The sequence below is a fragment of the Carassius carassius genome, chromosome 3 (assembly GCF_963082965.1).
Source record: "Carassius carassius chromosome 3, fCarCar2.1, whole genome shotgun sequence".
Lineage (NCBI taxonomy): Eukaryota > Metazoa > Chordata > Actinopteri > Cypriniformes > Cyprinidae > Carassius > Carassius carassius.
Window position 1 is genome coordinate 35,965,337 of NC_081757.1, and position 12,654 is coordinate 35,977,990.

The following is a 12,654-nucleotide window of genomic DNA, read 5'->3' on the forward strand; positions in this document are numbered from 1 at the left end:
TGAAGGTTTCACTTACATATGAGGTTTCTAGAGTTGGGGATGGTGTAGAAGTCAGGTAAGTAGATCCATTTAACCAGAGCTGAATGGATAGTTACAGAGGTTCTCCATCTCCAGGGGTAATCTATAGCCATGTGAGACAGATCAGGTCATCTTGTACTAATACTAAGCAGCATAGACTGTTCTTGTAATTAATCTGTGGTAATTGGCAATTGAGCTGACTTATACTCGTTTTAGGTCAAATAAAGTCAATTCCAATTTATTTGTATAGCGCTTTCCATAACACATTGTTTCAAAGCTTTATAGACATACATCATGTTAATGTTTACAATATTCGTAATGCCTTAATGTCACATTTAGCATGGTGAAAATAGCCTGCTATATAGCGTTGTTGCATTTTGGGCGTCCTAAGTTTGAGTCCTGGCTAGTTTACCTTTTACAATCAGTTTTTACAATCAACCTCTGTATGTCACTTAACGTGAGAGTACTGTATGTATCCGATTAAGGCTGAATAAACTTATTAGATGTGTAATTCATAATTTATTAATTATAAGAGGAGTTTTGGACATGTTAAGCAGGACAGGTTGAGAGACCAGCAGCCCAACAGCACAAGCTTGGCTTTTAAAAATGAGTCTCAAGGGTTTTGTGTTCTCTTTTTTTTTTTTATCAAAGGTCCCATCTTGTGTGAATGTCCAAACAAACTAGGCTGTGCAACCTCTATATTCCTTTAATTTTAGACAAAAATGTGTGATATGTCAAGTGATATGTTAAGTGACATCACTGTTGTTTTGAATAGAGTGGTACACTCACCTATACAGAGTGCAGGAGGGATACCCACACACAGAACATACTGGTATATCATGAAGACAACCAGAAACAGGCAGTACTTTGACCAGGTCTTGGCAATGGCTGCCCTGCGTCGCTGCACCATGATGGCCACCAACCAACAGCCGTGGATAATAACCACGAAGTTCATACGCTGGCCAATAACATTCACAGTCATGAGAAAGCAGATCTAGAGGTGAAAGTGATGCACAAGTTAACATTAGATTTAATATTTGTGCTTTTATAACAACTAATATTGAGAAATGATTTGAGATATCAATTCTGTAACATGCATATCCAGTAGCATGCATTTATGATGTTTTTAGTTTAGTTGAATGTCATACTTCAAGGCCAAACTTGTAGAAGCTGTAGTCGAGCAGGTATTTGATGCAGTGAAGGAGACCCTTGTCAAGCGTGTCACGGGTGGTCTTGGGAAAGATGACTGGAATTGGGGGAGGTGAGCACTGCAGTTGTCTATAGTGATGAATCTGGTGCCGGTACACTGTTGCCTCAAACACCAGCAGCATGAGAACCAGCAGATGATCCTAATGGAACAGAACACTGAGCTTGTGTGCAACTTACTAAAACTGTAACCGTATATGATATAAAACAAATGACGGTGTGTAATATTAACAAAGACACAAAAATACCTATACTTCTTGTGAGCTTGTATAATAGATCTCGTCTCCAAGCTCACAGGCTTTATTTAATATGGAACACTACAAAGTACTACTTACTCAAAATGTAGTGTACAACGTTGTTGTCATTTGACCTCATAACCTTGCAATGTTAAGTTTAGCAGGTGGTGTCCGGTTATCTTGACCTTTATACTTTTTTCCCAAATTTTTTTATTTTATTTTTTATCAAATAATCAAGTTAAGGTCAGCGTTTGACCAATTAATTCACTTTTTTGATTTTATTTCGAGACTGAGATTTCACTTTTTAAAAAAGTGACAATTTAGACTTGAGCATACCAATGAAAATGTAGTGATTTTAAAAACAACACTAAAAAAAGCTGAAAATGTGAAAATTTCCAGATCAAATTGAGTAAGTATTTTTGTTCGCTTTTGTTCATGTGAAAGGTAAAACAGAATCTCACCTTGGTGTAACCAAGGATAGTAGCATCTTTCCTCACACCAAACCACTTGGCAGGGTCCACAGGTGATTTATACAGGGTGGAGTTCAGCATTTCATCCGGTTCTAGACTGGTTTCATTGACCATTGGCTACAATACAGAGAGAAAAGAAGTAAACAATGTGGCATAAACCAGCAAGTTTCCAACATTAAGTTATTTTTCTGTCCTCACTGAAAGTGAAAGGTACCAACATAATATCTTGTAGCTACATCATGTTGAATCTGTTTAGCACACTACACAATTACTGAATGGAAAGAAACAAACTGGCAAGAAATACAAGGTACATTTCAAGTTCAAGTCTGCTAAACATCTTTTAGGCTGCAAGGCAAAATCCTGTCTGCAGAATAGACTAATTACTCAGAAGAGGAAAACTTGGCCATTTATATGGAGATAAAAATAAGTCTTTTAAACAGCAAGCCTGAGGAATAGCCGAAGCATTTGTAAATCACCTGAGAATAACAATTTGGTTTTTTTACCCAAACACTGATAAAATGCAAGACTAAACACATCAACTTCATCCATGCTTCAGGGTATTTGTTTAATTAGTGCTAGGTTTATGAGACCAGCAGGGTGCCGAGATGCAAGCATCACACAAATCTTGTGCGAGACGTTGTTGCTATTATTAATTTTGGTACAAGTATGGGAGGAAGTGTGTATTTGCTGCATGAATGTATTTAAAAGTACTTAGGTAGGTATAAACTACATTTTTACATTCATGAAGTAAATGGGAGTGCTTTCTCATGCAAAAGTCATAATAATATGCTGTTCTGAGTAGTCCCAAATATATGGATGGATGGATATAACATTTTTTGAATCCTAATTTTACTTAAAAATAAATAAATAAATAAATAATATATATATATATATTTGCTTACATTTTTAGTGTGGTAGTTTTTCTTTTTCTTTCAATCTGACAAAATATTTGCCAACTCCTTTAATTTATATATATATATATAATTATATTTTATTATACTGTAGCAGATTCAAAAATGTGATGTTAAATAGTTCAGGATTTGTTCAAATGACAGATTCCATAGTAACAGTGATGCTTACCTTAGAAAGCACTTCTATGCATAAAGTGTGATTGAAAGCATGTGTGTTTAGGTGTCCTGTCTTACCACAGTGCAGTTGTTGGAGTACTCCGCAGGGTTGACTACACTGAGCTGATACAGCATCTTGCAGACAATGATGACACAAACCCAGATGGTGCAGAGACAAGAGGCCATTGCTCTGAAACGGCCGTAAGGCATGGCAAAACTCCACAGCACCACCAAGACCAAGTTCATTGCAGATGGCTTTGAATGAAGGGGGAGAACAAGAAAGTAAATACAAGGCAAGTAAAGTGTGTAACACTGACATATTATCACCTCATAACAAGATAGGTGGAAGCAGATGGCTGTTTCTCTGGTGTGCTAAAAAACTACATAACTGCAGGTTATGAAACCGACACAATGAAATGACCTAAACATAAGCGTGTGCAGACCTCCAATAGCGCCACCCAGACGACACAATAAGCCACAATTTTGATGATGTGCAGCTCCAATACTCTCCAAATGAAACTTTGGACATGGGTTAAGGTGTCAGAGAACTTGCTAGACAGAACCATTAGTCTGTCCATCACCAGTCCCCACTTGCTGGGTATCACTTCTGAAAACAGAGTAAGAATGCACACTAAAATTAGGGGTGTATATTGGCAACCGTATGAGTGTTGGCCAATATTAAGTTTAAAATTCCTTTCATTGAGTTTCACCAGCACAGAAGCATTTATTACTCTCACCGTCAACCTCTGATGGATCATCATCACCCTGCTCTGTAATGAGATCTTCCTCCTCAACTCTTACTTCCTCTGTGGATCGAACCAAATCTGGATTCTCTATACCTCTCTTCCTGTGGGGAGATCAAGAACAGCACTGTCAGATATATTAAAAATAATAATAATAATAATAATAATAATAAAAAAAATCAAATATTTCTCACAGAATGCAACTGGTTAAATGGAGAAATAAAAAAAATACCCTGGGAATCTGCATCAGATTAAAATAAATAAATAAATAAAACTGAATTTATTAATGCATTTGTTCAGAGGTAGTGCTCATGCCTGTTGATGGGTGTGACATTCTCCAGATCTGTGATCTTCATAAAGGGCTTATGGAAGTAGTGAAGCTGTAGAATACAGGCCAACAAGAAGAAACCTGGGATCACAATACTGGTGAAGAGCTCAGATAGTTTAAACGTCTCCAGCCCCATGTCAGACAACCTAAAGATGGAGAACCATATGCAATTATCACAAGTAATGTACCTAAAAATGAAAATTGTAACTTCACTTACTCGTCCATATAACATTCCAAACCCATATGACTTTTCATAGAACACAAAATAAGACAATGCAGAATTTGTATGTGACTACAGCCTTTTGAAGCTTTTTTCCAGCTCTTCTAAAGCTTAAAGGACCCACACTTATTTACTTTAATTTTGTGGAAAAAGGGAAGCAGGAACATTCAAATAAACTTCTCCTTTTGTGTTCCACAAAAACATGGGTTTGGAATGACATTAAGGTCCTTCTTTTCCTATATCCTCTGAAACACTCACAAATAGTAAACATTAAACCAGGGGACATACTGTTGTTCTGTGAATCCAGTGAAGTTTCCCCAATAGCCTGGAAAGTCTTCAAATTGAAAGGTGTATATAGCAATGAGCACCACCATGGTGTAGGCCACCACCATCCACCAGAAGGCCTTCAGCAACCTCCTCCAGAGAGAATAGTACACCTAAGGACAGAGAGGTTTTTTTTCCTCAGTTTTATGACTAAATTTAGAGAAGAACATTATATTTCATACTGTATGTGGGCTGGTAAAAGTGTACCTGATACAGGCACAGGCAAAGCAGAAATAGAAGCATGTAGACTATCTTGTAGGCTACAAGCTTTCCTGCAAAGCTGACCATGATGAACATGCCACCACACACGTAGATCCAGTACTTAGCGTACAGACTAATCACCAGACCACCAAACACCTTCAAAATCGACTCATTTCGACCTGTGCCCTCTGAAAGAGAAAGAAAAAAAAACACTTAAACTACACTATCTTTGGTGAAATGAGAAACCCAAAAATAAAATAAGACAAAATAAGAAGAGTTTACCCACTCAAAGCAAAAGTTTTTATGACTTTGTATATAAAACCCTAATTTTATAGTACTCAAGTGGTGCTTTTTTGTCATAACTGCTCAACTGTCTCTCTCTCTCTCTCCCTTTTTTTTGGAAAAGAGCAGAGTAAACTATCTACACATTTTCTCTTTGATTTCTATACATATTGATTTTCATACAGGTTTGGATTGACATAAGCATGAATAAATAAGGACAGAATTGTAATTGTAAAAGTTGTGTATGACATATTTATTTCTGTAATAAATTACAGAACGTTTAGCAAACACTTATCATCAGGTAAACGGCAAAAGTCCACAGGCTTTTCAAAATGAAAACAAAAAGGGAAATTCAAACTAAATTGGTTGTTGGTGGCAGTGTGTGTTTGCCAAGAAAACCAAGAAACAGAAAGAATAGATGAGGTGGAGCAGAGGGGGAATTACGAATGTTTTAATAATGATGAGTAATAGACAGTGATTTAATTTCCTGAACTTCCTGAATGATTCAGAAATAAATCTTTTTTTTTTTTTCTCATAAGTCCTGGCTTTGTGGTTAGCACTCTTTGTTTTCATGTAGTAGATGTGAGTTTGACTCTGGTTCCCGGGCCCAACATCACTTCCTGTTCTCTCTACATTTGATCTATCAAAAAAATGGCACAAAAAGCAAACAAAATTGTCTCTCCTGATGCTCTTGCTCACCTCCAGTGGTGACCTCCTGCAGTGGTGCAGTTATTCTCTTCTTCCTGCTGAACATGTCCTTTACAGACTGTCTCAGCAAAAGCCAAAATGTCAACGTGAACAGCAGCTGAGAATAAAGAGAAAAAGAGTGAAGCAATATGTACACTTTGCTCAGTGTATTATGAAACATCATAAGAATTATGACTGATCATGTGGTTTACATGTGGTTGGATTGTGTAAAGATGTAGCAAGTCAGAACAAGTTTTCCCATCTAAATTTCTGACTAACTTTAAGGTTTACAGCAGCCATCTCTATCCCAACACAGAATTTTATACAGAAACTTTGTGCATTCTAAACTAAAAGCAGTGCGTCCAAATGTACGTAGGCACAGCAACAATACATATTATACCTTTTCTAACACATCCATTTAAGGATTTGTTTGAGAAGTAAGATCTTTAAAATGTGTACTGCTGGTGTGCCTCCAGGAACAGTGTTGGGAAACACTGCATTATAGTAACATTTTAGGTTTAATACAAGTCAAGCTTGACAGCATTTGTGGCATAATGTTGATTAATGTTAATGTTGATACGCTTTACTGACAAGATGCACATGACAGCTGCATGTGATTGATTGCACAGCCCTACGTACAAACCCACTTTTATTTAAGGAAAAGGAAGGCCAAATCAAAATGAATTTTCCTGGTAATCAATATCACACTGTAAATACTTATTTGAGCAAACTTCTATTTAACCCAGAATGTTTTCTTTTTAAATAGCAACTTGATTATTATCCAATATCAACTAGTATTACACAACAATGGCAGTCATACAAAAAAAAAAAACATTTGCCAGAACTTCAGTGTCCTCACCATGGCCCCTAAACGCAAACAGGGGTACTGTGCTCGGTCCAAACCCAGCTGGCGCAGGCTCATGGTGCCAATGTACTGGGGCAGTTCTGTTTCTAGGTCCATGGCCCACACATACTGCAGGCAGCAAAGAGCTAAACCATACAATAGAATGAAGGGAGAGCAAAATGTGGCAAAGCGTTGACGTGCCCGCAGCATCCAGATCAAGCATGACCACAGCAGCAGCACAAATGTCAGCCAGCTATGGTATGTTATACTCCAGACCTGCAGAGGCAAGAACAAAAACACATTATTCAGGTGTAAATTACTGCTCCAACAATGCATCAGCACAAAGCTTTACATCTATAGACAGAAGAGAATATCTGTTTTACCATCATGGCTATGAGGGCACAAATGTAACTTTGATGCAAGATCATTCGTCCCACCAGACGAAGAGGATTATCGGCTGCAGCCTCTCCACTGGGCCCTGCACAAACAAACATCACAAGCTCACAAATATACATACAGATTAAAGGTGAACTGGCATCCTCTCCAAGTGTAAATGTATAATGTACATTGTCCTACCTATGTCATGCTGACTTGAACCACTGTTCACAGGTTCTTCAGACATCTGTGATTCAGACAGAGGTGACTCTCCCGTGGTGAGAAGTGTTTGCTTAACAAAACAAACCAAACAACAACTGTTTCACACAAGGACTGCATCTGACACTTTTTTAATAAGTACTTCATCTGATTGTTATTCCTTTAATTAATGAAACATTCGTTCCACATCATTATGTTATCAGGTACAAGGTGCTTGGGTGAGAATATTCAGCAGGATCACACACTCCCTTCTCTTAAAGGGATATTCCAGCCAATGCATAAGTCCAAACTTTTTTCCTCTGTGAAACATAATAGAAGATATTTTGAATAATGCTGGTAACCTACCAGTTTTGCTTCCTATTGTTTTCCACTGTATGGATAAACAATAAATTGTATGGAACCAAAACTGTTTGGTTGCCAACTTTGTTCAAAATATGTTCTATTATGTTCCACAGAAGTAAGAAATGATGACAGAATTTTCATTTTAACAATCACTCTCTGAAATCAATAGGTTAATTACCTTTCTGTAATGAAGTCATGTATGTGACTACTCCTTATTTGAAAATAATTTTATTATAGCTACGGTTCATACATAAAAATATACAGTACATCTATATATGGAAGAGAATAGATCTGTACATCTATAGACCTGTATTTCAAATGTGCTCCATTTTAATGACATGTAGATTGATGTTAGAACACGTTTTGTATAATAAAAATACTGAAATATAAATACACTTGTTTACATTCATACAAATAAATGTGTTCTACTTAAAAATATAATTCGATGATCATTATTTATACAGTTTTTATTTTTATTACTATTATTATTATTATTATTGACTTCCTACTTCACACATTACATAAAAGCTGTGGAATTAGTTTGGCATTAGTTTAACACAACTGAACCAATCGGCAAGTCTATGTTTCATCTACGAAACAGCACTGTAATGCATTGCAGTGTATTCCATTTTAAGCATTCATGTACAAACATTTTTACAGAGATTTACATGCATTCTGAACACTAAAAGTTGCCACAGACATGGATGTACATGTTATTTAAGGATTTTGTTATAGTTGATTAACATACTCCTATTTGATTAATAAGAAAAATATACTTATTTATACTTACTTATTTATACTTCTAAATATACTTGTTTTTAACACAAATTGGGGGCTTTGTCCAGGATATATATATTTTTTTTTTTTGTCAAGTAGTATTAGTGAAAGTTGGTCAGTACAAGTTGTGTGTTTTGTGTTGTAGGTAGAATAGGTAGAAGAATCATAGGCAGAGTTTGTGAAGAACCACAGTGATTCAAGTCTTACCTTAGTGTCATCTTCATTACTATGTCTACTTGCCTCCCAAGGCCTGAGCTCCACTTCCTCTCCAGCCTCACCCTGTACTGCTTTAACTGCTCCACCCTCATCGGCCTCCACAAACAGAAAGACATTACATCAGTTAATATATGAATCATCAACTAACTCAAACTAACAATTACTGTACACAAACAATGTGTCAAATATTATTCAGTGGCTTACAAGTGTACAAATGTAATGTGTGGACAACTGAGATTACTGTATGTAACATCATGTTCAAGGAGACAGAGCTGTCCTTTTAAAAAGGACAGTTCAGCCCAAAAAATAAAAATAAAAATCAGTGAACAGTTTTATATATATATTGAAATATAATGTCCATTTTAAAGCTTGACGTCAACTGGTTGGAGAACAACGTGAACATTCTGCTGATTCACTTAAGGTAACGATGACAGAACTGTAATTTTTGGGTGAATTACACCTTTTATTGAACAAATGAGTTTGTGAAAGCACCTTGTCTGTGTGGCCAAGACTGTGACTGCTGATTTTCAGCACTATAGTCACAGAAATGTACAAGAGGAAAAGAATCCCAGGATTGACGTACACCGGCCAGTCATGTTGCGTGTTGAGGTTGATGTCAAAAGAAGAGCAGTTTCCAGGCCTTATTATATCCTTCAGGCCAAACAGTCTGAAGCACAAAGAAAACACATTTTAAAAACATGAGTGAAAAACATGCAACCTTTGACTTTCTTTGATATTCTGGTCACTACAAATGGCCCAAATCTCTTTCAAGGAAAGTTAGTTTACTCTGTGACCATATTTACAATGCCTACTAGCAACAATTTCAGGCATGCAAAACAAACTCCTATCTACTTGAATGTGGACATACCACAATTGCAAATACCATATTTTTCGGACTATAAGTCGCACCTGAGTATAAGCCGCATCAGTCCGAAAATACGCCATGATGAGGGAAAAAACATATGTAAGTCGCACTGGACTATAAGGCGCATTTATTTACATCCAAGTGTAGGCTACAGGAGCACTGAGCATATGAAAAAAAGTGCGACTTATAGTCCGAAAAATACGGCCTCCTTGTCAAACTAACATTTAAATGACATTTCAAATTAGCAACAAAATATAAAATTAACTTAAATGTTTGTCTCTTATGGTGTTAAAAAAAGCATGTAATTCAGGTTGGTACACCACCAATTGGTTACGGCTCTTTTGTTTAGCAGGCAGGACTTCATCCATCACATTACATGTTGCACTTTCTCCCATCCTGAGTAATATGAGTGAACTGCCTTCATATACATATACATATACATATACATATACACACACACACACACACACACACACACACACACACACACACACATTTTGTCACTACAGGCTTGGAAAAATTATGATTTTTAAAAATGTTTCTGAAAGTCTTATTCACCAAAGCTGCATTAATGTGATCAAAAATATTGTCAAAACTGTAATATTGTGAAACATGATCATTTTTTATCAACTGCTGAAATTAGTTGAAAACCATTATACACTACAATTCAAAAGTTTGGGGTAAGATAAAAAAAATCACCAAATTGATATATATGTGTGTGTGTGTGTGTGTGTGTGTGTGTGTGTGTGTGTATGTGTGTGTGTGTGTGTGTAAATGATACAAAAAAATGACTCAACAAAAATGCATTGAATTTATCAAAAGTTACATACATTAATAAAGTTCTATAATATTTCTATTTAAAACCTGTTTTCAACATTGATTATAATTAGTACCATTATTAACAATTAAGCACCAGTAATAATAATTCATAACCGTGCAGCATACAGGCTTATGTTTGTTCAAATTTACGTGCATTATAACAGTAATAGTGATGCTTGCCTGTGCACACACTAATAGTCTTAATCTGACAGCAGTGTGCATGAGACATATTGTATGTGACATGCTTAGGACAATGATGTATAGCAGAATTTGGTTTTATCTCACTGTGACAGCTGTGACAGTTATCTGCAACAGCACAGAGGTTAGCAGTGATTTGGGTGTCAGGAAAAACGCACAGAGCTGGCAACCTCACCAAGCCAGGTTTTACGGGCAGTAAGTGTCGGTGTCATTCTCCAGATATCTAAGGCTTAGGTCTCAGTGTTGCTTCTCAGTGGGTTATGCAAGGCTGGCAGGACACACCACCTTCACCTCCCCAGCCTGAGGCTCTATTTTAGTTCAGCAATAACTCTCACATTTACATCATGCCCTGCGCCTTAACACAAGCCTCATGTAATGATTCTGAACAAACAAGAACACAGAACCTCAACAGGCCAGACTGCTCATTTAAAAATATATGGACAAACAACAGTAGATTAAGATAAAAAACTTGAAATCCTATTTGGAATGCAAGTAATGCTATTTATATATGAGCAGTAACTTTAAGATCACTGATAAATAAATAAAACATTAATTTGGTCACACTTTATTTTAGGGTCCAATTCACACTATTAACTAACCATTAACTATAACTTTTGCCTCAATTAACTCCTTATTTGATGCTTATTTATAGTTTATAAGGTAGTTGTTAAGTTTAGGGAATTGGGTAGGATTATGGATGTCATGCATTATATGTACTTTATAAGCACTAATAAACAGCCAACATGTTAATAATAGACATGCTAATAAGCAACTAGTTATCAGTGTGAATTGGACCCTATACTAAAGTGTTACCATTAATTTAAATAAAACTGATAAATTATAAGTCAATGATACTGAAATAACACTTGACAGATGTACCTTGTTGGCATGATTACATTTTTTTTAATGTAATACTTAATATAATTCATTGGCTTATTATTCAATAATTCTGAATTTATTCAATTTATTTTGAAATTGAATGAAATTATATTACACTTTTTAGTGAATAAATGTAGGTTTGATTGTATATTTCATTTTTACATTGAAGACAGGCGTAAGGTTGTTTGCACCTTGTGCAATGTGGAATTAGTTTACAGCTTTTCAAGCACTTTGTGATGCATTTTGGAAACAGGAGATGAGCCCCTTTTCTAATGCACCACCTGGCTTGATAAACCCCTTCTCAAAGACTTACTGTTTGTCAATTTTATTTGGGTAACACACATATTTTGAAAGCCTTCGGCAGAATTCGAATGAGCCATTTTAATCTAATTTCAAGATCACAGTGAGATTAATCTAGATTAAAAAAATTAATATATACCCACCATTTACAGTATATGTATATATATATATATATATATTTTTTTTTTTTATTATTATTATTTTTTTTTTTTTTTTTTTTTTATTACCCCAAACTTTTGAATGGTAGTGTATTATGTTTGTCAACCTATTTCAACATCATAATAAGAAATAAGATACAAATCCTTCAATTTTAATTTATACTGTTATTATACTATGATGTGTTCAATTAAAATATGGTCAGTTTCATATATACATATTCATATGCCTGTGTAAAAGTCATAGAACGGTTGTTTAACAATTGTCAAAACACAATTTTAATATATTGATCTAACTCATTTAGTACTTAACATTGATGACACGTTAAAAACTATACAAATACTAGAATTATATATAGCAATCCTTTATATGTTGTGTAAAGGTTTACCCAAAGGGGCTTTTTGCCAAAGATAAATTTTGCATTTTGTGCTACGATCACTAAATTGAAAAGATGTTTCTATATTTTCTGTCAATAGCACACTGGTTGATGCATCATCATTCTGTACATGTTAAACGTATATATAAAGACGTTAATATTCTTATTGGGGATACCTCTCTCATCTTTCCATATAGCTTGAAGTAAACTGGAGAGCAATGCAATTCCAATGTTATACGAATGTGGCCATTTTAGATTATCATGATACAAAGTCAAAGTACCAAGGTATTAAAAGTGAATGCCATCACTGTATCATAATACCGCCACAATCCAACCAATAATGGTCACTGTAACTGGTAGAACATGCTCCTGGATCAACATTCTTTTGTTGGTCCTGAAACAAAATTCCTGTGAAGAAAACAATATCTTAACCTCAACCCAAACCATTAACTTGATGGCTCCAATCCCAGCCTTATGCTTTACCCTAACTCAAACCATACTGTTTG

At 35.5% G+C, this 12,654-nt stretch overlaps 1 protein-coding gene across 3 annotated transcripts in view; it reads right to left on the reverse strand.

Moving 5' to 3' along the window:
* The window catches only part of piezo1 (piezo-type mechanosensitive ion channel component 1), a 92,564-nt gene that overhangs the window by 16,804 nt on the left and 63,106 nt on the right, over window positions 1–12,654 (reverse strand). Inside the window, exons 8-24 of one of the 3 annotated variants that reach the window (XM_059536940.1) lie at window positions 9,048–9,222; window positions 8,547–8,651; window positions 7,203–7,293; window positions 7,010–7,104; window positions 6,642–6,902; window positions 5,795–5,900; window positions 4,820–5,001; window positions 4,577–4,725; window positions 4,056–4,214; window positions 3,735–3,844; window positions 3,441–3,601; window positions 3,325–3,369; window positions 3,076–3,252; window positions 1,922–2,047; window positions 1,167–1,367; window positions 808–1,012; window positions 17–121 (exon numbers count right to left, since the gene is read on the reverse strand). In XM_059536940.1, the coding sequence (XP_059392923.1) occupies window positions 17–121; window positions 808–1,012; window positions 1,167–1,367; window positions 1,922–2,047; window positions 3,076–3,252; window positions 3,325–3,369; window positions 3,441–3,601; window positions 3,735–3,844; window positions 4,056–4,214; window positions 4,577–4,725; window positions 4,820–5,001; window positions 5,795–5,900; window positions 6,642–6,902; window positions 7,010–7,104; window positions 7,203–7,293; window positions 8,547–8,651; window positions 9,048–9,222 (2,453 nt within the window). Of the gene's footprint in view, window positions 1–16; window positions 122–807; window positions 1,013–1,166; window positions 1,368–1,921; window positions 2,048–3,075; window positions 3,253–3,324; window positions 3,370–3,440; window positions 3,605–3,734; window positions 3,845–4,055; window positions 4,215–4,576; window positions 4,726–4,819; window positions 5,002–5,794; window positions 5,901–6,641; window positions 6,903–7,009; window positions 7,105–7,202; window positions 7,294–8,546; window positions 8,652–9,047; window positions 9,223–12,654 lie in introns of all 3 variants that reach the window. The other 2 variants (XM_059536933.1, XM_059536949.1) reach the window with 2 other exon arrangements.